At 40.8% G+C, this 26,643-nt stretch overlaps 1 protein-coding gene across 1 annotated transcript in view; it reads left to right on the top strand.

Moving 5' to 3' along the window:
* Window positions 1-26,643, top strand: part of LOC126298148 (Down syndrome cell adhesion molecule-like protein Dscam2) — a 560,143-nt gene that overhangs the window by 294,065 nt on the left and 239,435 nt on the right. Inside the window, exon 13 of the mRNA XM_049989461.1 lies at window positions 10,987-11,134. Coding sequence (XP_049845418.1) covers window positions 10,987-11,134 — 148 coding nt within the window. The remainder of the gene's footprint in view (window positions 1-10,986; window positions 11,135-26,643) is intronic.

The raw sequence follows: 26,643 nt of genomic DNA, 5'->3' as shown, positions 1-26,643 counted from the left end.
AATATAAACCCACCTCTCAACACTTCAGTGCAGATGCATTGTCACATTTCCCCTTGGGCCTTGATCCCAAATTTGACCAGTAGGGAGTCCTCTGCTTTCACATTGATACAACCCGCCAAGATACATGGGACGGATTTCCTATCACGGCTGCACAGGTCACAATTGCCACATGCCAGGACCACATCCTAAGGCAGGTTCTCTGCTACGTGACTCATGGCTGGCCCACCTATCTTTTCACTGGTTGAAAACTGAATTCAGCCCCTGGCAGCATTTCTCACACAGACTATCGATTGTGGCATGTGTCCTCTTGGCCACGGAGGCTGACGTCCATCGGGTGATCATCCCACCTGATTTGTACCACCATGTCCTGTGCTTGCTGCAATGAATGCAGACACTGGGGGATGTCCTGCATGAAGGCATTGGCTCACCAGCATATGTATTGGCCTGGCATAGTTTGGCAACATCAAACGTTTGGTACATGGGTGCTCGGTGTGTGCGCATCACCAGGCCAGCCTTTCGGAATCATTTTCACACTGGCCCATGCCTCGCCACCCCTGGGACTGCATCCATCTCGATTTTGTGGGCCTGTTTTTAGGATCACTGTGGTTACTCATTGTGGATGCATACTCCATATACCCGTATGTGCTGCACATGGTGTCCACCATGCCTGATGCCATGCTCATGGCCTTGGCTCAGGGTCTCACTATCGAATGCCTGCCTCATACGTTGGTCTCTGATAATGGCTCCCAATTCGCAGCAGCCTCCTTCCACGCATTCTGTGAGGCCAATGGTATCAAACACATCTGCACCCCTCCGTTCCATCTGTCCTCCAATGTCACAGCAGAATGACTGATCAGGATGCTTAAACATCAGCTGACAAAAGCTGTCGAATCCTCTGGCACTGCGTTGGCCACCACCATATTCCTGAAACTTATTGCACCACGCCAAATTGTGGTCATAGCCTGGCCAAACTCCTCCATGGGTGGCATCCATGACCCTGGTCCATCTGCTGACACCATCACCTTCTGAGCCTCACTTCTGACCCTCTCAACACTACACCCCAGGCACACAAGTGTGGGCCGGCTCATTTGGAGGCAAGGCTGGTTGGACTTCCACCACAGTCGTCGCAACTCATGGGCAGCTTGTGACATTGGTACAGACTTAGAAGGGGCTTGAGCACCACCACCATAACCAACTCTGGCCTCATACCCCTTCATTGCACCTCACCTCCCCTGATACCCTCCACTTCCTTCTGCTGTGCACGAGGTCCTCAAGTCAGCCCCACTGCTGGTGGCTGCTGGCTCCTGGCAGGCATGCCAGCACTCCTTCCTGCATCCATAAGGATCAGAGGTGCTGTGTGATGCCCTGCCCTCTGGTGACGTTTTGATGGATTCCACGGACTGCTATCCCAACCCATTGCTGATGGTGATGACCCAGGGTCTCCCTCCATTCCCTCCTTCTGCCCATCATGGCCTCCGCCCGGGTCATTTCCACCCTTATGGGCAGGTTTTGGGGGGGATCAGTAATCTGGTGTTGGAAGGCGCAGAAGTTGAACCTGGATACCCACTAGGGGTCTCTGTGCTCTGGCACGCACCTCCACTGCGAGCCTCCCCTTGTGAGTGTGCCACTCTTTGTACTACGCTAAGTCTGTGGCCAATTGCATTTACCATGGTCCTGTATTTAGATGGTTGCATGGCACTATGCTGGCAGTCTGGTTCTTGCTGTAGTTCACGTGTGCTTCTTGCATTCCAGTTCCATGTGTTGAGATACATACTGTCATTGTTTGGAGTGTTCCTGCATTGTTGTTGTCTCGCTATGTTTACCACCTCAGTTCTTGCTTGCTTACCTCGTAATGTGTCCTGATCGGTTGTAGTATCTGTCATCCCCTACTTGTTCATCTGTTTTGTCTATTTGTTGTTAGCAATACCTCCAGTGGCACCCCCACCTGGTGGCTTCGTGTCTCCATTCTCTGAATGCACTGCTTGCTGGTCGCTCGCAGCTATAATAGAAACGATACTCCATAGGTATACAAATTGATCAGAAGCTGCTTGTGGAGAACAGTATCAAAAGCCTCCTTAAAATCTAGAAATATGTAATTAATTTGAGATCCCTTGTCAATGGTGCTCATTACTTTGTGTGAATAAAGAGCTAGTTGTGTTTCACAGTAACAGTGTTTTCTGAATCCATGTTAACTGTGTGTCAATGGATCATTTTCTTTGAGGTAACTCATAATTTTTTATCATAGTGTTCCAGAATCCTACTGTAAATGGAGATAAATGATATGGGCCTTTAATTCGGTGGATTGTTCTTATTTCCTTTCTTGAGTGGTAGTGTGTCCTGTGATACTTTCCAGTCCTTAGACACTGATCTTTCATTGAGCAAGAAGTTATGTATGATTACTAAGTATCAGGTCTTGCATATCTGAGTGGTAATGTGTTTGCTTGCCATTCAACAGGCCTGGGTTCAATTCCCAGCTGGGTTGAGGATTTTCTCTGCTTGAGGACTGGGTGTTGTGTTGTCCTCATCATCATCTCATCATTACTGACACACAAGGTGCCCAGTGTGGCATCACCTAAAATAAGACCTGCAACCCAGCAGTCAAAACTTCCCTGGTTGCCAGCAATGCCACATTATCATTTCATTTTTTACTAATTTTGGGCTCTTATACCAGCATAACCTGAAAGATGTGGCATTGGCTTCTCATGCCCCTGATGTCTCTCAGTCCCATGGTGAGACAGAAATCCTATTAGCTGGCCAACTTGTTTTCCACACCTACATCACTTCAACACCTTCCAGAAGATTTTACATGCTACAATCACACCTATATAAGTGAAACACTGTACCAGCCCTGGCAGTCAGTTTTTTAACCGCTGATAATGATGACTGAGTCACCTATAGAAATCTTTAGTGTTTTATTAAGAGTTATGTGGCTTGTAACTTGAGAAAATTGTATCTGAAGCATGCCACTGTGAAAGAATGAGGTCACATAAAATATAATCAGTATTTGTAGCAGGCAATTAGTGTGGCTGCTGTGTGACATGAATAGGTGTTGTGTGTTCCATGGGTCATTTGTATGACCATAATAATGTGGCACAAATAAGTTTATATGCTATTTAACACAATTTGTATTTAAGTATGTCAAAGCGTTAACCTGTTACAGATAAATGGACATAACAGTCGAAACTGCTTAATTTGAAAGGCATATAACTGTTTTTACTGTGTATAATATAAATTATTGAATAAAAATTCTTCTATACAGTTGAAGAAACTGCTTAGAAAGATTTTTTTAGCTTGTAGTGGGTAGCCAGAAGACTTGTAGAGGACAGATGCAGGGACTGGCATCCAATGCTCTTGGTAGAGATCTCCTCTGCCATTGTCATGTGGCTGACTGCTGTGTGAATGTCACTGCCATTCTTATACAGCCATGTCGCCACCAGTAGCATTACTGGTTTCCAGTCCTGCACCATAGATAGCAATGTTGGACTGTCACAACCACTTCAACTTCCCAATCACAGGATCCCAGGCTGTACTTAGCTGTAATCCACTGTTTTTATTGAGGTTGTTATTTGATATTTTTATCTCTATTGCTTCATTTATTATGCTTTTGCAGAAGCCATTGTTTGTTTAACAATAGAAGTATCATTGAATGCAATCTATTGTCCATTATCCAGTGCATGCCCTACTACAGCTGATTGTTCAGGTGGAAACACCTTTGATGTACCATGCATCACTGTTCAATAGTGTAAACAATGTGACTGATATAAGAATGCTCACACCCACACAGTATGCGAAGTTCAAAAGAATGCGAAATCCCGAAGATGGGCTAAAATTTACAGACGCGCGAAATTTGGCACGTACTTCGATGCGAGATGCCTTTAATAGGCTCCACAACGAAACATTGTCACGAAATTTGGTAGAAAATCCGAAGAAATTCTGGTCGTATGTAAAGTACACAAGCAGCAAGACGCAGTCAATACCTTCCCTGTGCAGTGCCGATGGTACTGTTATTGACGACTGTGCCGCTAAAGCGGAGTTATTGAATGCAGTTTTCCGAAATTCCTTCACCAGGGAAGACGAATGGAATATTCCAGAATTTGAAACACGAACATCTGCTAGCATGAGTTTCTTAGAAGTAGATACCTTAGGGGTTGCGAAGCAACTCAAATCGCTTGATACGGGCAAGTCTTCAGGTCCAGATTGTATACCGATTAGGTTCCTTTCAGATTACGCTGATACTATAGCTCCCTACTTAGCATTCATATACAACCGCTCGCTCACCGATAGATCTGTACCTAAAGATTGGAAAATTGCGCAGGTCGCACCAGTGTTCAAGAAGGGTAGTAGGAGTAATCCATTTAACTAAAGACCTATATCATTGACGTCTGTTTGCAGTAGGGTTTTGGAGCATATACTGTATTCAAACATTATGAATCACCTCGAAGGGAACAATCTACTGACACGTAATCAGCATGGCTTCAGAAAACATCGCTCTTGTGCAACGCAGCTAGCTCTTTATTCGCACAAAGTAATGGCCGCTATCGACAGGGGATCTCAAGTTGATTCCGTATTTCTAGATTTCCGGAAAGCTTTTGACACCGTTCCTCACAGGCGACTTCTAATCAAGCTGCGGAGCTATGGGATATCGTCTCAGTTATGCGACTGGATTCGTGATTTCCTGTCAGGAAGGTCGCAGTTCGTAGTAATAGACGGCAAATCATCGAGTAAAACTGAAGTGATATCAGGTGTTCCCCAGGGAATCGTCCTGGGACCTCTACTGTTCCTGATCTATATAAGTGACCTGGGTGACAATCTGAGCAGTTCTCTTAGACTGTTCGCCGACGATGCTGTTATTTACCATCTAGTAAGGTCATCCGAAGACCAGTATCAGTTGCAAAGCGATTTAGAAAAGATTGCTGTATGGTGTGTCAGGTGGCAGTTGACGCTAAATAACGAAAAGTGTGAGATGATCCACATGAGTTCCAAAAGAAATCCGTTGGAATTCGATTACTCGATAAATAGTACAATTCTCAAGGCTGTCAATTCAACTAAGTACCTGGGTGTTAAAATTACGAACAACTTCAGTTGGAAGGACCACATAGATAATATTTTCGGGAAGGCGAGCCAAAGGTTGCGTTTCATTGGCAGGACACTTAGAAGATGCAACAAGTCCACTAAAGAGACAGCTTACACTACACTCATTCGTCCTCTGTTAGAATATTGCTGCGCGGTGTGGGATCCTTACCAGGTGGGATTGACGGAGGACATCGAAAGGGTGCAAAATAGGGCAGCTCGTTTTGTATTATCATGTTATAGGGGAGAGAGTGTGGCAGATATGATACACGAGTTGGGGATGGAAGTCATTACAGCATAGACGTTTTTTGTCGCGGCGAGACCTTTTTACGAAATTTCAGTCACCAACTTTCTCTTCCAACTGCGAAAATATTTTGTTGAGCCCAACCTACATAGATAGGAATGATCATCAAAATAAAATAAGAGAAATCAGAGCTCGAACAGAAAGGTTTAGGTGTTCGTTTTTCCCCCTTGCTGTTCGGGAGTGGAATAGTAGAGAGATAGTATGATTGTGGTTCGATGAACCCTCTGCCAAGCACTTAAATGTGAATTGCAGAGTAGTCATGTAGATGTAGATGTATTTTGTATATTCCAGGTGTTCTGAGGCCTACATAATCTTTTACAGGCTTCATTAGTTGCTGGATCTATGCTGGGGATCCCAAGACTGTTGATTTTATGCCTCTTTGGAAGATGGATAATCATCCCTATTATTGAGCCACAAAATGGTAAAAACGCAATCTTCTTTGTGTCTTCTTTGGAGGTCTTCCTCTTTTGAGGCTTAGCTGAAACTGCTTGTGAAATTTGTCTGTTGTTATAACCGTTTCCCTTGAAAACTTTATGTAAGTGACAGCTTGTGTGCTGGATAGTGGTAGCTCATGGCATGCTGATATCAGTCCATGTGCATGGGCTTGCAATCAACAATGTGACTGAAATATCTATTGGCTTTATGCCAGACAAGAACATCCAGGAATGTCAAGGAACCATCCTTCTCCACTTCCATCATGAACTGTACGTAGTCGTGGATGTTGTTGATATGTTCCAGGCACTTTTACAGCTCTTCATGTCCATGAGGCCATATAACGAAGGTATTGTTGATGTAGTGACAAAAACAAACAGGCTTAGCTGGAGCCATGTCCAATGTGATGTCCTCAAAATGTTCCATAAAGAAGTTGGTTACAACCGGACTAATAGCCTCCCCATCACAACACCATTCATCTGGCTTAAATATTTTCCACCATGTGAAAATTACAGTGACATCAGGGTATGTTTAATAAATCCATGAAATGGGGCAGCAAGTCTGTAGAATCTTGATGGGCACACATGGGAGTAGGGAAACCACATCAAAGCTAACCATAATATCTGCTTCACTAAGCCATAGACATTTAATTCAATTAATGATGTTTGCTGTATTCTTTATATGGTGCACACAATGTCCAACGTGCATCGAGAGGAGAATAGCCAAATGCCTTGCAAGTCCATTGGTCAGCAATCTGATGATGCTCACTATTGACCTTTAAGGTGTATCCTTCTTACGCATCTTTGGCAGACATTAGAATGTGGGTGGACTGGGTGCCTGGGGGAGGTGGTTTTTAATAACACTCTCTTCCAATGATGACTGTTTAAGAAGCTCCAAAGTCTTCATTACTATTCTGGATGTTGGGCCCTGAGGCACTTATATCTTCCTCCAGCATCCATCAGATTTTTGTGCCAAAGTCGGCTTGTTCCATCAGGATGGCAGCATTACCCTGGTCAGTTGGTGCGACTATGGCAACAGAATCATTGTGGAGGGCACAGAGGCCATTGCACTCAGCTCTAGTCATGTTTGGTGCTGGTGGCTTGGATTTAAAAAAAAAATGTGGCTCTTTGCTCTATGAATTCCTTCTGCAGTTTCACTGAGAATCTTATGAATTGCTTGATCAACGCACTTATATGTCAATGAAGGGGATACTTCATGGTGAAGGAGCAAACTTTAGTCCCTTCTTAAGTGCTGAGATGGTACTTGTGGTGCCATATTGATTACGGTATGTTCTGTAGTTTTTGTCCCACCATATAAGGAATATGCTGGACTTCACAGAGCAAATTAAACATCTATGCCTTGGTGAAGAGGATAGTGTGGTTAGTTTTGATGTGATTTCACTATTCATATGCGTGCCCGTCACGTACTCTGTAGGCTTTCTGTCCCGGCTCTTTGACAACACCATCGTGTATTTATTTAAACATACCTTGAGGTCATTACATTTTTTACGTGGTGGAGAATATTTCAACCAGATGGATGGTGCCACAATGTGGAGCCCATTAACTCCAGTTGCAGCCAACCTCTGTAACGAATGTTTTGAGGATATCACATTGGACATGGCTCCTGTAAAGCCAAGTTAATTTTATTTCTACATCAACAATACCTTTATCATATGGCCTCATGGGCATGAAAAACTAGAAGAGTTCTTGGAACACTTCAGCAACATCCACAACTGCTTAAAGTTCACAATGGAATTAGAGAAGGATGGCTCCTTGTCATCCTTGGATATCCTTGTCCACCGTAAACCCAATGAGTGTCTCAGTCACAGCATTTACCGTAAGCCCGCCCACACAGATTGGTACCTGCATGGCACCAGCTACCACCACCCAGCACAGAAACTGTCCGTTCACAGGATTTTGGTATATCAAGCTGAAACCATCTCAGATGCTGAACACCTGCCAATGGCATTGAGCAACTTGCATAAAGATTTCACAAGCAATTTCACCTAAGCCATGAAAGCAGTAGGTCTCCAAGGAAGACACAAAGAAGATTGAATTTTTACCATTCTGTTGCTCAATAATAGGGAAGTTTATCCATCTCCTGGAGTAACATCAAACCAACACAGTCTTCAGATCTTCAGTAAAGATCTAGCAACTAATGAAGCATGTGAAAGATGATGTAGCTCTTAGAACACTTGGAATGTACAAAATACTGTGTGGGTGTGGGCAGTTTCATGTCAGTCACACAGTCCACACTATTAAACAGCAATGCATAGAACATGAATGGTGTTTCCACATATACTATAACAAAAAAATCAGCTGGGGCAGAGCATGCACTGGAAAATGGACACCAAACAGCATTCAGTGATACTTCTATTATTAAATGGACCAATGGCTTGTGGGATAACATAGTCAATGAAGCAATAGAGATCAAAATATCAGACAATACCCTCAATAAAGATAGTGGATTGCCAGTAAGTACATCCTGGGATCCTTTTGTTGGGAAGTTGAAGTGGCCAGGGCAGTCACACGACCAAAACATTGACAAATACAGTGCGTGACTGGGCACCAGTGATGTCACTGGTGGCAGTGCAGTTATATAAGCACAGCTGCAGCATTCAAATGACAGTCAACCACTTGACATTGGTAGAGGAGACCCTGGCTGAAAGCTCATGGGCAGTTAACCACCTGACATGGCTTGAAACCTATGAATACTTTATTAATACATCCAAAACATATGAACCCTTTTGAATGCATGACATTTATTGTTGTTATTCCACCATTTTATGGGTAGAAGAGGATATGCCATGGTTTCTTGTAATTTATTTATTCTAAGTGAGAGGTATATTATTTTCAAACACATTATTTACAGTTTCCTTTTATGTAGTATCTGTAGTGCTGTGGATTATAGTATTATACAAAACGAACTTATTTCTACCATTATGCCACACAGCAGGCATAGTCAGTTACTGCTGTAAATACTGTGAATTGTTCATGTTTAGCCTTTGATGTCAATAAAAATGTTTTTTTTTTCAGTTTTGAACTATAATAAATTAACTCTAATTTATTGACTGGACACACAAAAATTTTAAAACTGTTTTCCATACAATGATAATCAAAATGACATTTTCCAATAACTTCTAATAAGAAGCAAAAGAACAATTGGTATTGATGCAAGATAGTATATCAAACATCTCATGAGCAATCACTGTCTGAATTGACTTTGTACATCAAACTTCCTGGCAGATTAAAACTGTGTGCCCGACCGAGACTCGAACTCGGGACCTTTGCCTTTCGCGGGCAAGTGCTCTACCATATGAGCTACCGAAGCATGACTCATGCCCGGTACTCACAGCTTTACTTGTGCCAGTATCTTGTCTCCTACCTTCCAAACTTTACAGAAGCTCTCCTGCGAACCATGCAGAACTAGCACTCCTGAAAGAAAGGATATAGCGGAGACATGGCTTAGCCACAGCCTGGGGGATGTATCCAGGATGAGATTTTCATTCTGCAGGGGAGTGTGCGCTGATATGAAACTTCCTGGCAGATTAGTTCTGCATGGTTCGCACGAGAGCTTCTGTAAAGTTTGGAAGGTAGGAGACAAGATACTGGCACAAGTAAAGCTGTGAGTACTAGGCGTGAGTCGTGCTTCGGTAGCTCAGATGGTAGAGCACTTGCCCGTGAAAGGCAAAGGTCCTAAGTTTGAGTCTCGGTCAGGCACACAGCTTTAATCTGCCAGGAAGTTTCATATCAGCGCACACTCCGCTTCAGAGTGAAAATCTCATTCTGACTTTGTACATGTTCGACAAAAAAGGAAGTGAACATATATTCATAAATACCCACAGAAGACACCTGATGAATCTCAGAAGGGGCACCATATATATGCTCTGTTTTTACTTGTACCGTTGTTCATTATATGGTAAGTGTGGTTCAGTAGCTTGGCCCATACATAGCAGACTGCAAATCTAAAGGTCTGGAGTCTGGTTCCCAGTAAGTTCTAGGATTTTTTCTAACACATTTCATTCCTTTCACCTTCAGCAGTAATTTATTAATGTGAAAAATGGTAAGTTCTCTGTGATTTGAGTCCACTTAGAACTTTAGGTCTCTCTATAACTTGCTGGGTGAATCAACCAAAGGTTAGAGGAAGGCAACAGCATTATTTCCACAAAAGGATGATGTTATTCAAACTAACCTTTGGATTGAGTAAAACTTTAAAATTACCATCCTTTATAACTTTGTATGGAAATCCACTCTTACTAAACAAGTAAGAATTCTTGTACAACATAATCTCATGTCATAGGTAGAGGCACTTGTGTGTGGTACATTGCACAAGACAATACATCCAAAAGAAAAGTTTGTGGAGTGATTACATGATAATTTTTTCACTTTTCCTGCTTGGTTTCCAAATCTGGATTATTGTGAGTAAATTATAATCATTTTTCATCTTCTTTTTAACAATGAATGTTCTAATCAGACAGTGCAGGTTTTCATGGTTAATACATGCATCCTTGATGGTTTTAGTTTTGTGAACACTTGGTCAGGGTCAAAGGCATGTTTCCATGCCTGACATTGTCCCCAGTTGCTACATACATCATCAGAAGCTATAAGGCCTCAGCTAGCAGTTTCAAAGTTAAACAAGCTCAATTTTAAATTTCTGGCTGAGTCTTTATAACCTCTGCTAATGTCTCCAGCATTAGAAGACACAACATTAGGCAGAAAATCATGTCTTGGACAGTGGGCTAATGCTCTTAGAACAAAAATTAGCAACAAATGTTCTATCCCTTTGATTTATTGTCTCCTGAGTAATCCTGCAGCCTTTGGTGTCCTTTTACCACTTTGTTTATGCACATAAAGGTAGCTGTTTCAGTTTATTAAATAGCAGAAACTTAAACACTACTCTACTAATTTCTCTGAATTAACTGACTTCTCCATTGAGGGCCATATGAGAGGTCATATAAAGTTAATAACCCTCTGAGGCCACTGGAGAACACTGGATACAAACTTCTCATAAAAATAAAAATAAAAATGTTATTTTCTAAAGACACTGTAACAAAAACAATGGATTTTAAATAAATTAATCACATAGTCCAAAAAACTATCAAATTAATAATCATTTCCTTTCTTCAAGTTATGTAAATAATTGGAAACATTTTCATGATAATTCTCGCAAATTCTTTGCAGCACCAGTCCGCTTCAAGTCCAGATCTCATAGGGAAATGGTTCGTAAGAGTGGGACTGCTGTTCTCAGATGTGAAGCTACTGGTGACTTGCCTATAACTCTGTCATGGCGTAAAGAAGGAAGTCCTATTGAAATGCAGAGTCATATGAGGTACTGTTCAGTATTGTTTCATATTTGTAATTATTAACAGAACCTGTTGCTAAAGGATCTTGCTGTAATGAGTATACTGTCTGACAAGAAGAGTGAAGGACATAGAAGAGAAAGTGGAAATTAAATGAAAGTTCGTGGGTTGAGAGGGTATGTGGTGTTATCTCGTTACTTAAAAATTAAGTGAAATTTACAAAAAAAAATTGGCAGTTTGAGCCCACTTACCAACACAATGTTGCAAGCTATCTGGCATAGATGCATGCACTGATTTGCTGGGGAAGTGTGTCATAAAGTCATTGTATCCTTTTCTCAGGCAAGCTGGCCCACAACTGTTGTAACTGGTCCTTGATATCCTGGATTCTGCCACTGGGATGAAGTTGACATCCAAGCTGGTCCCACATATGTTTTGTTGGAGGGGGCTGGGGATCTTGCTGGCCCTGGGAGCCTATTTCAAAAGCCAATGCTTCAGCACAAGTGGAGGTTGCTAGTGTCAGCACTACTAGCTGCATTTGTAAGTGGTGTTGTATGAGTTCTGTTATTAGAAAAACCATAGCTCCCCCAAGAATATCAGAAAAGACCACAGCTGCTGTTATTGTAAAGCTTCTGGCATCTCAAAAGGGCCGGCCGGAGTGGCCATGCGGTTCTAGGTGCTGCAATCTGGAACCGACCGACTGCTACGGATGCAGGTTCAAATCCTGCCTCAGGCATGGATGTGTGTGATGTCCTTAGGTTAGTTAAGTTTAATTAGTTCTAAGTTCTACATGAGTGATGACCTCAGAAGTTAAGTCGCGTAGTGCTCAGAGCCATTTTTTGAACCTCAAAAGGCAGACTCCAGCAAACAGGCCAGCGCTGTTGTTATCAGTGCTGCGGAGATTCATAAGAAGCCTTTTCTGGCAAAAGCAACTAAATGGGACATATCCCTCATCGAGGAGGACAGGCTGTAAACTGTCACACCATGCAGACCTCAATCACTCTGTTGGTTCTAATGATTAGGCTTTGGAGACAGTGGAATATGTCTAGCCCCCCAGACTTAACTTCCATCAATGTAGGATCCCCAAGCCTTTGAAAGACAGGGTAAAAGAGAAACCTCACCAATAAATGGCTCCCACACTACACTGGGTTCAGGGTGCTAGGGGAGGAACTGAAACTCCTAGTGCAGTAATGTACCCTGAAGTTGAGTTTATGAGAAACACATTTTAAACCTACTGAAGCTTCTGTGCTATGGGTGCTATACCCTTCTTGACAAGGATGACCAGACTGGGGCAAGGGCCAAGATAGTAGTAGGAGTGTTTATCGATAACACAAATGGATCCTCTGCTCTGTCCTTGGTTACTAACCTGCAAGCAGTTGCAGCTGAAATTCATTTGGGTCTAAGGATCACTGTATGCTCCTTGTATTTACCACCACAGGAAGCAATAGATTCTGAGGTTCTCACAGATCTTATGGTCCAACTCCCCTGAATATTTCTACTACTAGTAGACTTCAGTGCCCACAATTATGGGATTCACAGTCTACTTGCCCAAGGGGTCAAGTTTTAGAAAGCTTCATGATGTTTCAGAAGCTTTGCCTCTTCAACACATGCAATCCCACTTATTTCTCTTCTGCTGTAGGGCTGTCCTCACCAACAGACACCTCTTTATGCTCCCCAGTCCTCACAGACTCTGCTCAGTCACAACTTTCTACTCTGGTTTCACCTACTATGCAGGGTAATCCTTGCAAGGAAAAAAACCAAAATGAATAATCAGCAGAGATAATGGGACACTGTTTAGCCAGCTGGCTATGTCTGAACTCAGTGGCACCTTCCAGGAATCAGCGGACCATATCAAAAGTGTGATACACCATGCCACCTATCACAAAGTCCTCAGGTCATCTTAGACGTCAGCATGTACCATGGTGGACTGATGCATGACACTCAGCAATTCAGATCAGGCGTGCAGCTCTATAATAGTCTAAGTGCTGCCCAACAGTAGAAAACTTTGCAGCCTTTCGAGTAGTGAGAGCCAAAGCTTGATGCATCATCAAGGATAGCAAGAAAAGCTTATGGTAAGCATCTACATCTACATCTACATCCATACTCCGCAAGCCACCTGACGGTGTGTGGCGGAGGGTACCCTGAGTACCTATATCGGTTCTCCCTTCTATTCCAGTCTCATATTGTACGTGGAAAGAAGGATTGTCGGTATGCTTCTGTGTGGGCTCTAATCTCTCTGATTTTGTCCTCATGGTCTCTTCGCGAGATATACGTAGGAGGGAGCAATATACTGCTTGACTCTTCGGTGAGTGTATGTTCTTGGAGCTTTAACAAAAGCCCGTACCGAGCTACTGAGCGTCTCTCCTGCAGAGTCTTCCACTGGAGTTTATCTATCATCTCCGTACCGCTTTCGCGATTACTAAATGATCCTGTAACGAAGCGCGCTGCTCTCCGTTGGATCTTCTCTATCTCTTCTATCAACCCTATCTGGTGCGGATCCCACACTGCTGAGCAGTATTTAAGCAGCGGGCGAACAAGCGTACTGTAACCTACTTCCTTTGTTGTCAGATTGCATTTCCTTACGATTCTTCCAATGAATCTCAGTCTGGCATCTGCTTTACCGACGATCAAATTTTTACGATCATTCCATTTTAAATCACTCCTAATGCATACTCCCAGATAATTTATGGAATTAACTGCTTCCAGTTGCTGACCTGCTATTTTGTATCTAAATGATAAGGGACCTATCTTTCTATGTATTCGCATCACATTACACTTGTCTACATTAAGATTCAATTGCCATTCCGTGCACCATGCGTCAATTCGCTGCAGATCCTCCTGCATTTCAGTACAATTTTCCATTGTTGCAACCTCTCGATACACCACAGCATCATCTGCAAAAAGCCTCAGTGAACTTCCGATGTCATCCACCAGGTCATTTATGTATACTGTGAATAGCAACGGTCCTATGACACTCCCCTGCGGCACACCTGAAATCACTCTTACTTCGGAAGACTTCTCTCCATTGAGAATAACATGCTGTGTTCTGTTATCTAGGAACTCCTCAATCCAATCACACAATTGATCTGATAGTCCGTATGCTCTTACTTTGTTCATTAAACGACTGTGGGGAACTGTGCCAAACGCCTTGCGCAAGTCAAGAAACACGGCATCTACCTGTGAACCCGTGTCTAAGGCCCTCTGAGTCTCGTGGACGAATAGCGCGAGCTGGGTTTCACACGACCGTCTTTTTCGAAACCCATGCTGATTCCTACAGATTCCTCCAGAAAAGACATTATACTTGAACATAATACGTGTTCCAAAATTCTACAACTGATCGACGTTAGAGATATAGGTCTATAGTTCTGCACATCTGTTCGACGTCCCTTCTTGAAAACGGGGATGACCTGTGCCCTTTTCCAATCCTTTGGAACGCTTCGCTCTTCTAGAGACTTACGGTACACTGCTGCAAGAAGGGGGGCAAGTTCCTTCGCGTACTCTGTGTAAAATCGAACTGGTATCCCATCAGGACCAGCGGCCTTTCCTCTTTTGAGCGATTTTAATTGTTTCTCTATCCCTCTGTCGTCTATTTCGATATCTACCATTTTGTCAACTGTGCGACAATCTAGGGAAGGAAGCACAGTGCAGTCTTCCTCTGTGAAACAGCTTTGGAAGAAGACATTTAGTATTTCGGCCTTTAGTCTGTCATCCTCTGTTTCAGTACCATTTTGGTCACAGAGTGTCTGGACATTTTGTTTTGATCCACCTACCGCTTTGACATAGGACCAAAATTTCTTAGGATTTTCTGCCAAGTCCGTACAGAGAACTTTACTTTCGAATTCATTGAAAGCCTCTCGCATAGCCGTCCTCACACTACATTTCGCTTTGCGTAATTTTTGTTTGTTTGCAAGGCTTTGGTTATGTTTATGTTTACTGTGAAGTTCCCTTTGCTTCCACAGCAGTTTTCTAACTCGGTTGTTGTACCACGGTGGCTCTTTTCCATCTCTTACGATCTTGCTTGGCACATACTCAACTAACGCATATTGTACGATGATTTTGAACTTTGTCCACTGATCCTCAACACTATCTGTACTTGAGACAAAACTTTTGTGTTGAGCCATCAAGTACTCTGAAATCTGCTTTTGTCTGCATTCCTGGTCTCTCGCAATTACTAGATTTGTTCTACAAAAGAATGGGAGCCCATCAGATGGATTTATGGCCAGTGCAGTTGGTTACCTATAGCAGTGATGATGAAACAGGGCTGTCTCAGAACAACACCCAGAGACATCACCCAGATAATGGCAAACCATTTTGTAATGACTACTGCCACTGTGAGCAAATATCCAGCAGTCCATCTCTATTGTACCACCATGGAGAGGGGTGGGTTTCACTTCAGGTCCAACAATTTTGAATCCTACAACTGTCCTTTCTTGACATGGGAGCTGGATTTGGCATTGTCTGAAACTAATGATACTGCACCCAGTCACAATCAAATCTGATAAAGCATGCTCCAAACCAGCAAACAGTGTCAAGGAAATATTCCTTTAATTTGGTATGTTACATAGCACAGTTTCCCATCTTATAGAGGGAGACAATTTTTAAACCACTTTTCATATTGGGAATGCACCAAATGTGTCCCAGCAGATACCACCATGTCACCTTAACAAGCCATGTAGGATAGAAATTTGAACAAATGGTCAACTACCATATACTCTGCATATTAGAAACCAGGCAGGTTCTCACCTGCTCTCTGTTTGGATTCAGAAGATATTGATCCACTGTTGACAACCTGAGCCTGTGAGAGATGGCTATCCAACAGGCTTTCTTACATAAACAGCATTCTACAGTGATACTGTTTGACATCAGTAAGCAATTCTAGGACAGCTGCACAAATGAGACTTTCATGGTCACCTTCCCACATTCATTCAGTCATTTATTAGATAATGAGTTGGTGAAGTGCTGTCACATAGTTTTGAGCAGGAGATGGTGTTCACTGGGGAAGTGTTTTAAGTGTTGCCCTTTTTGCTGTGGCCATAAACAGTGTGTAATGCCTATGATAAAGGGTCTGGGCACTGCTCATTATTTGTGCACAATTTTGCAGCTTTTTGTTTCTCCTCCAATGCATATCATTATAGTCACATTTTTAATTTACCTGATTTGTATATTAGGGACATCATTCTACATTTTAAGGACTTGATGAGGTTTCTGGGCCTCATTTTTGATTCAGAAATATTGTGATTACCACATTTAAAGGACCTAAAAGCAAGGACCCAGAAAGTGATCAATATCGTAAACTGTCATAGCCACAGCTCTTACAGAGCAGATAAGGAATTCCTGTTCCAGTTTTATAGGAATTTCTTGCAATTGTGACTAGACTATGATTCCATACTGTATGGATCAGTGATATATTCTTACCTGAAGATCATTGACACTACATCCAATGAGGGGTCAGTCTGGCTGCAAGTTCTTACAAGATCAGCCCTATCCCCAATCTCTGTGCTGTGACTGGGGAACCACCACTCGCCATCTGGTGGCAAGTCCCCAAGATGCAGTAAGTGTACAAATTCCTCACTGCTCCCTGTTCACCAGTATACCACACTGTTCCTTGTCCAGCTATGGAACACATTTTCTACAGATGTCCATAAGCAACAAGACCATTTGGTATCCACATGAAGCATGTGCCTTACTCACTAATGTGGGCCAATTACAAAGACAAATCCATAGTTTTAACTGACTGCAACAATGATTATTGTAGAAACCCTAAGTAATTTCATGCTTAATGCAATGTCAACCTGATTAGCTGAGTGGTAATGTATTTGTCTACCATGCAGTGGGTCCGGGTTTGATTACCAGCTGGGTTGAAGATTTTCTCATCTTGTGGACTGGGTTTTGTGCTATCCTCATCCTCATTTCATCATCACTGCCATGCAAATCACCTGCTGTGGCATCGCCTGAAATAAGACTTGCACCTGGCAGCTGAACTTCTCCAGATGGGTCCTCCCAGCCATCAGTGCCACATAATTATCTCATTTCTTTACTTAATGCACTCCTGCATCTGTTTTAGTACAATGTTTTATGACAGATTTAATGAGCTCCACAACTCTTTAGCTTTATTCACGGGTGGGTCTCAACATGGCAAGTCTGTTGGTTGCTCTGTTGTTTTCTCTGATTGCCTTAATCCTTCACAGTCTTCAATGCAAACTTATACGTGATCATTTGGACTCAGCGGCAGATGAGATGAGTTGTGTCCCAACTTCTTGAGTTCACTTAACTCTATACAACACTTATGCGCAGCAGATAAAATAGTCCAGGATATCTAGGATGCTCTTCTCCATTTACAAAGACTTGGCAGATCGATGTCTTTCTGCTTTGTGGTGTGGCATGTGGGTATTAAGAGAAACAAAATTGTGGCAACCAAAGAGGAATGCTGTGATCCCCAGATAGTTCAGTGTGCTACCTCCTGCATGCCAACCTCACTGTTGAGGTACAGGATCAAGCATCAGTGGGAAGAACAGTGGCTCTTTGTGACAGACAGTGAGCTGCATCTGATAAAGTCAACAACTCGGCAAAGGTGCACCTCTTTCCAGTCACACAGGTGGGCTGAAGTCCCTGTCACTCATCTTCACGTAGGATACACCCTATGATGGGTGGCTTCTTACTCCGGCAAGAGGACCCTCCAATAAGTGGTGCTTATGGCATGCAGATCAAGGTGTGCCACATTTAGTAGACCCTGTTTTGTATTTAGATCAGAGGGCAGCAGCTCATTTTTCAACAAATTTTCCCTCCATTTTAACTGACAATCAAATTCATGTGGTGCTGTATTTCAGGTTTTGTGAAGTCTCTGGCTTTTTCTCTAAAGTTTTGGAGAGAAACTTGTGGTGTGTTATCGGAGTGGATGGCTCACCCATGTTTTTTGTAAGTGATCAGCTAGTCACATTTCCCTGTGTAATTATTTTAGATTTTCTCGTATATTTCTTTTGTTTTAAGTGCCAGTTTTGGAATGTTTCCACTTTTTTATGCTATCTTAAAAGATGTGAGCTAATGTGTGTGTGTGTGTGTGTGTGTGTGTGTGTGTGTGTGTGTGTTTCCACTTTTTTATGCTATCTTAAAAGATGTGAGCTAATGTGTGTGCGTGCGTGCGTGCGTGCGTGCGTGCGTGTGTGTGTGTGTGTGTGGTTGGCCATGGGTGGGGTTGAAAGAGTTTGTTTATATTTGTGTAAGACATGCTCTTCCTTCTTTTATGCCATTTTATAAGCACATTTGTGAAAGAAAAAGAAAAAAAAGGGGGAGGAGAGAAGCTGTGCATGTCCCTTATACAGAGTGGTTCTGTGATGCAATTAAAATTTCTCAGGGACGGTAGAAAAGGGTAATGGTGCCAATTTGAGGTCAGTGACCCTGGTTTGGAAATGAATGAGTTGAAAGTTAGAAGTGAAAATCTTTCTGACACCTTTTGACAGTAGACCTCTTATATTGCAAACTCTTTACCTTCCATATTTTGGGAGGAAGTAGTACGTACCAAAGCAAGAAAAAAAATTCTGGTAAACATGGGCTCTAATGTTTATAGCATAAGAGCTATGAGCAATAGTTCATTTTGCTACTGTGTAACACCCTCTTTTCAACCGGACAAGTGCTCATAGCTCTTAAGGTATGATCTTTAGAAATAATATTTACTGGACACTTTTTTCTTGTTTTGGTCCATGCTATATGATTTAAAAATATGGAATATGAAGATCTTGCAGAAGAGGTGGTCCCCTGTCAGAGGTATCAGAATGATTTTTGCTTAACACTTTTGACTCGGTTGTTTTTGGATCAGGGTCCCTCACTTGAAATTGATGTATTTACCCTTCTGTATCACCCCTAAAAATTTTGAATATCATCACGGAATCATCCTGTGTATCCTACCAGGCCTGGTAACAGCACTAACCATGAGTAACAATAATGCACTCTACAGGCTGTTCTACCTGTCACAGAGAATTTCAGTTCCAATGATTTAAACAACTATTGATGGTGAGTGCATGTATGAATTTACACTGCCCTCTGACTATGTCTTCTGAGTGCTTCACTTTTTTGACAGGCTGTCTACAACAAAACTTCATGGAAAACATGTGTGAAATAAATGTACAGTTACTTACTGTTATATTAATTATGTTAATTTCCATATTTAACTCAGTTAAAATTTTACTTTTATTTAAAATTAAAAAGGTCAAAGAAATGCCGATATTATAATGATTCACTGTAGTTAATGGTGTTTAACTTCACTAGTAGTTTGAAATTAACTGATATACACTTATTTGCACACTAAAAAATATATGTAAGATATAAAGTTCCCTGTGGTACCTAGTAATTGTGTGAGTGGTAGTCATAAAATTTTAATTAGCACTACAAAAGAATAAAGTCGTCTAATTAACTTTCTGATCACTTATGTGAGTACTCACACACACATTGAAACCCCAACGCCACTGTAACACAGCAGGCCACTAGTGGTACGTAAACAAAATGGGGCAGCCCACTGATGAAGTGGAGTACCATATGTCAATTCATATTCTACATAAACGACACTTCATCAGTCTTAGTGAAATATTTCTGGGTGTACTGCTACATCATCTTATAAAAAACTTAAGATATCAAAACAACCAATATTTTTCCATGTTACATTGCTTTCCCCAGGGCATAGACATGCTGAATTGGTAGATGTGTACAGAAACAATGAACCAACATATGACACAGTGGTTAGGGAACACAGGTGCTTCCAGTGTGATCATATGTGTCTGAATGATGGAGAATGATGCAGCAGACCATATCTCTATGAAGAGCCAGGGATTGTCGAGAGGTGGAGTCCCTGGTAGTTAAAGACTGGCATATCACAATAGAAGCAATAGAACAAAAGGTGAAAATCGGTCATGAATCAGTTTTTAGCAGCTTGCATGACATTTTGAGCATGATGAATGTTGTCAGCCACTGGTTTCCTTCCAAACTGAGACAACAGTAGATCTGTGTCAGATCAATGCAGATGACATCTTTAGCCAGCTAATCACCATGGATGAATGCCGAATGTATGACTATGACCTTGAGAGAATTGGGCAAAGTAAGTGACATGTGGATTCACCAGCAATAAAAAAGTGCAAAGACCCAGCCATCACTAGGAAAGTTGATGTTAATCCCCTAATGAGGTTATGGGAGGCTGTCAACATGAATCACTGTCTAAAGCTGTCCAAATGGCTGTTTTTCCCCCACTAGAATACCCCAGCTCTGTACCCCCAGGAGATAGTCATATGTGCTGCTTCTTTGAGCAATCAAATGTTTGCCCCCCGCCCCTCTCCCCCAACCCCTTTCTTACTCGTTCTCTTGCCATAGTACATGAGAACTTCACCGAGTAATATGTATGTTGACAACCCATACAATAACTGCTGTAGTCAGTTTTAAGAGGAAATCTTATGAATCACAGACCTGAGAAAACTAACTGCAGACTGTTAGTTAATTAGGTGATTTTTAACTGCATCTCCAATAAGTCATTGGCACATTTTCTTCTGAAGGGATGTTGAGTGTTTAAAGGCAGTATACACTTAATTTTCTTGTATGTATGACTATATGCTGATTACCTAAAGATTGCTGTATTACACCATAGCTTAAATTTAGTAAAAGTAAACATACTACTCTCTGACACTAATCATATTACTGATGAAAACATATTTAAACTTAACAACAAAAGTAAACAGCTTTGTCTCCTATCTACACATGCATTTAGTTTTTAATTAGATAAAATAAGAGCAGTTGTTCAGAATAAAATTCCGTTAAGATTTCAAATTTTCTCTGCTACATGTCAGCATTTTCTGATATTTGTTAAATGACCAAGATATCTGAGGATGCATGTTGGACACCTTTATAATACATTAGCAGCTCTAGTGATGAGTATTTTCGTTCTTCTAATATTGTATCTTCTAACATTGTGATGGCTTGTTTATGACAATTCTTCTTATTATTTGTATATTTTGAGGTACCTCAAAGAGGCACTTACAAAGTGAATGTGAGTGAACATCACTTATTATTCTCACTACTTCCTTTTGTGCAATTGATACTTCTTGTCTGTGTGATGAGTTACAGCAGAAAAATTATGCCACAAGACTGTTATCAGTTGTGATATTCACAATGATATGAAATATTGAGATTTTTGGTTCCAAAACTAGCAACTATGTAAAGGAAAAAAAAAAATAATAATTTAGCTGTTTGAGAATCTCAGTGACGTATTTCTTCCAGTTCTTATTTTGGTCAATACAGGTACCCAAAAATCTGAAATATTTTCCTCCATTCACTGACACCTATTGATGTGCTTCCATAGTCGTTGGTGTTATTTTGTTCATTGCATATAACTGAAGGTACTATGTATTTATTTTGAAATAAAGCAGTATTTGTTCACAGATAACCACTTAATAATTCTTTGAGAGGCATAATATTTTTTTCTGTTTATGTCCCACTAATAGCTACTCCATCTGCATAAAGTGCAGCTTAGCTTCAGGCCTGTAAAATGAAAGTTTATTCATGTATACAGGATGAAGTAGCTTAAGACAAGGCACTCCAAATACATTTAGAATGAGTAGGTATATTGAAGTGCATTTTTTTCTAATTTATGGTGGACAATGTGTCAAAGTTTCTGAATTATGAGTAATTTTTAATGTTTCTAGCTTCCATGTTATGATACCTTTTCTTAATGAACTGGAACATTTTCTTTTCCATTGGGAAAAGTCATCAAACAGGATATCAGTGACATCTACATCTACACCTTTATGGATATTATGCAAATCACATTTAAGTGCCTGGCAGAGGGTTCATTGAACCACCTTCACAATTCTCTATTATTGCAATCTTGTATAGCACACAGAAAAAATGAACACCTATATGTTTCCATACGAGCTCTTATTTTCTTTATTTTATCATGTTGATAGTTTCTCCTTATGTAGGTCATTGTCAATAAAATATTTTCGCATTTGGACAAGAAAGTTGATGTTTGAAATTTCTTGAGAAGATTCTGCCACAACAAAAAACACCTTTGTTTTGTTATGATGTCCACCCAAAATCCTTATCATGTTCGTGACACTCTCTGCTCTCTTTCTTGATAATACAAAATGTACTGCTCTCCTTAGAACTTTCTTCATGAACTCAGTCAATAGTATCTGGTAAGGATCCCAGACATTGCAGCGCTACTCCAAAACAGAACAGACAAGCATAGTGTACACCATCTCTTTATTAGATCTCTTGCATTTTGTATGCGTACTGCCAATAAAATGCAGTCTTTTGTTTGCCTTCCCTAAAACATTGCCTATGTGTTCTTTTCAATTTAAGTTGTTTGTAACTGTAATTCCTAGGTATTGAGCTGGCCGCTGGTGGCCGAGCGGTTCTAGGCTCTTCAGTCTGGAACCGCACAACTGCTACGGTCGCAGGTTCGAATCCTGCCTCAGGCATGTGTGTGTGTGATGTCCTTAGGTTAGTTAGGTTTAAGTAGTTCTAAGTTCTAGGGGACTGATGATCTGAGATATTAAGTCCCATAGTGCTCAGAGCCATTTGAACCTAGGTATTGAGTTGAATTTATGGCCTGTAGATTTGACTGGTTTATCATGCAACTGAAGTTTAACTGATTCTATTTAGCAGCACTGATGTGGATGACCTTTCACTTTTCATTATTTAGGGTCAGTTGCCAATTTTTGGAACATACAGATATCTTATCATTTTGCAATTGGTTTTGATCTTCTGATGTCTTTATTATATAATAAACAGCATAATCTGCAAACAACATAAGACAGCTGCTCAGATTGTCTCATAAATTGTTTATATAGATAATGTACAGCAGAGGACCTATAACATGACCTTGGAGGATACCAGAACTCACTTCTGTTCTACTCAATGACTTTCCATCAGTTACTATGAACTGTGACCTCTCTGAGAGGAAATCATGTTCCAGTCACATAACTGAGATGGTATTCCATAAGCATGCAATTTCTCTACAAGTTGCTTGTGTGGTGCAGTGGCAAAAGCCTTCTAGAAACCTAGAAATGTGAGACCAATTTAACATCCCTTGTCAATAACACTCAACTCTTTGTGTATGTAAAGAGCTAGTTTTGTTTCACAAGAGCAATGTTTTCTAAATCTGTGTTGACCTTGTGTCAATAGACTGTTTTCTTAGAGGTAACTCATGTTTAAACACAATATATGTTCCAAAATCCTTCTGCATATCGATGTTAATGGTATGGGCTTGTAATTTAATGGATTACTCCTACAACCTTTCTTGAATATTGGAGTGACGTGTGCAGCTTTCCAGTCTTTAGGTATGGATCTTTTGTCGAGCAAATGGCAGTATATGATTGTTAAGTATGGAGCTATTGCTTCAGCATGCTCTGAAAGGAACCTAATTGGTATACAGTCTGGACCAGAAGACTTCCTTTTGTTAAGTGATTTAGTTGCTTCACTACTCCAAGAATATCTACTTGTAATCTACTCATGTTGACAGATGTTTTTGATGCGAATTCCAGACTATTTACTTCGTATTTTTTTGTGATGGTATTTCGGAAGGTTGTGCTTAGTAACTCAACTTTGGAAGCACTGTCTTTGATAGTATCTCCACTGCTATCATGCAAAGAAGGCATTAATTGTGTCTTGCCGCTAGTATATTTCACATAACATGTGTGGTGTTTGATCAGATAGTAATAGGATAACAGTATCACAAGCATCTACCCTGCTATAAAAAATGTAAGCAAAGTTGTGTGTGCCTCATGCCCATCAGTGTGTGCATTGCCATTGTAGCAGTCAGCCAATTTGCTCATGAAGCTATTCAAAATTTCACAATGTATATAACAATTTAAAAAATGGATATGATTTTTGTTTATGATGAAGTCCACCGAACTGTTAGAGCAGTGGTGAGGTTGTATACTGGAAAGTATCCAGATACCAAGCCCTCACAATCTGTGTTTGCAAACATTATTTTAAAAATTCAAGAAATTTTATGAATCAAGAATAAAATTTGTCAGCAAAAAAGAACCGAAACTCATGGGAACTTATATTTTATCTGTCCACATGTCACTACAAGGCAGCCTGAATGTATGAGTGGTATGATACAGAGCAGTGTTCTGCAAATACATTCCTTGCTGCAGTGTGCTCTATCAATAACTTAATGGCAACAGCTTTCAAAATTTGCAATATTCCTCCAAATGGTGTCAAAGATAACTGCAAAGTTATGTGACATTTCTATAAAATATATTGTTTATGTGTGAAGGATTGTTTACAAACCATGGGAAAATTAATCTTTGCATTATGCACTACTGATCAGGTGAAAACCCACATTGGCTAAGAGAAGTGTCCAACAATGACTTTCGCTTTTCAACAAGTGGTGTGCTCTTTTCAACAATTTCATCATTGGTTTCTGTTTTATTGACATACCCATATTCAGCCAAAAGTTTGTCCCACACTGCAGTTTATACCCTGGTTCAATTCATGATGCCCACAAAGCCCTTGATGCTGTTTTGTTTTTCAAAGCCCATACTGATATTCCCTGAAACACAGATTCTGAGATGGCAGCAACATGTTAATCAATAGAGTGTCTTGTTTAAATTGAAATCTCCTTCCATATCTATTAGATTTTCAAACATTGGGTAGATAAGCGATTCTTGGAATTTCTTTTTCTGTGTCCATCTGTTTCTTCCTTAGATATTCTTGAGTGTGACTTTAACACCCACTCAGTTTTATGATTTGAGCACCCATCCCTATGGAACACTATTTGTAGGTATTGTAATTGTTTGACAAGGCTGTCCATTTCTAAATACATTCTACCTCTATTGACAAGTCTTAAGCATTGAATTTCTGGATGATGGATGGTAATGAATTGAGGCATTGAGATAGAGGTTAATGTGCATGGTTTATCTTTATACACTTTGACTCACAGATCAGTCCAGTGTTCTCTTAAGTAACACATTAAGGAAAGGTAACTTTCCCTCTTCTATATTATGATAGAATTTAAATGGTCTCAGAACTCTTGAAGCTCTTTCTGTTCTTTATGATGACATTGCAATGTCTAGTCTATGTATTAATAGAAGTGGAAACAACTCAGCTGTATACATGGAAGCATACCATTAACATACATTTACCTTTTCTATCCGTGTGGTTACATAGTGTTCATCTGTGCGGGATTGGCCGAGCGGTCTAGGGCGCTGCAGTCATGTACTGTGCGCCTGGTCCCGGCGGAGGTTCGAATCCTCCCTTGTGTGTGTGTGTGTGTGTGTGTGTGTGTGTGTGTGTGTGTGTGTGTGTGTGTGTCTGTGTGTGTGTGTGTGTTTGTGCTTAGGATAATTTGGGTTAAGTAGTGTGTAAGCTTAGGGACTGATGACCTTAGCAGTTATGTCTCGTAAGATTTCACACACATTTGAACATTTTTGAACATAGTGTTCAGAAAGGCCGAATATCCATCTCCTCATAATTCTGTAAATTTTGTAAACATGCACATAGTCCCATCTACCTCCTTTCTTAATCTTGTTGTGTTATAATTGAAGTTTAACATCAAAATTAGGTCAACAAATTGTTAAAACTGTTATCCAGGATGGAACCAAGAAAGGTGATGCAGTGGTAAGACACTGGAATAACTTTCGAGAAGATAGTGCTTCAGATCCCCATACAACCATGATATTATGCTTTCCCTGAACTGATTAAGGCAAATGCTGCAGTGGTTCCTTAGAAAGGAACATGGTTGATTTCATTCTGCATCCTTCCCCAATTTGAGCATGTGCTCTGACTAATGACCTCTTTGTTAACAGGGAGAAAAGCTGTAAATATCCTCTCCTTTATCCATGGTGGAAATGTATTACACTTTTTAGGAACAAAGACACCTGAGTTCTCCAAGGACTTTCACATTAAGAGTGGTATCTGTGCTTATGAGGCAGTTGCAGGAATAGTGTTCACCAAAGAACAATTGGCTGCAAAAATTTCAGGAAAATACAGAAGGAAGAAGCTAGCTCATTTCTTAAGTGAGGAAGTAGAATCATTAATTCAGGTAATGAAATTTTAGAGGAGCTATGACTTGACTCCAAGCAAATAATTGACCGATCTCCAAAAATTATGTATCTGGCAGTATAATGGAAGATTATAAAGACTGCCTTTGGCATAAAGGAATATGAGGAAGCTTCTTGAAAAACACAACTAGTACTACACAAGAAGTAAAGATCAGAGCACAAATTGACATATAAGATGATACTGATTGAAATATACGTGACTATCTGAAGGAGAATGCATGGACCCTTGAAAAACTACTGCAACAATATAATATCACAAGATCTCTCCCAAACCCATAATAGATATTAGCCATGTGTGAAAGCTGTCACTGTCACAAAAATTAGTGTTCAGATATAGCTATACAAGATAGACTGAAATGAGGAACAGCAAAATAATAATGGAAGTGTCGAATTCTGTCTCCAGACATACTGATGGCTGTTAAAACTGGAACACCATTAAGGTGGCATGCATCAAATGTCAAATTGGTGTGAAGTGTACTATAACTAGCATCTCA

The sequence above is a fragment of the Schistocerca gregaria genome, chromosome X, assembly GCF_023897955.1.
Source record: "Schistocerca gregaria isolate iqSchGreg1 chromosome X, iqSchGreg1.2, whole genome shotgun sequence".
NCBI lineage: Eukaryota > Metazoa > Arthropoda > Insecta > Orthoptera > Acrididae > Schistocerca > Schistocerca gregaria.
Note: the sequence above shows the minus strand (reverse complement) of the source record. Positions and strands in the feature narration are given on the sequence as shown.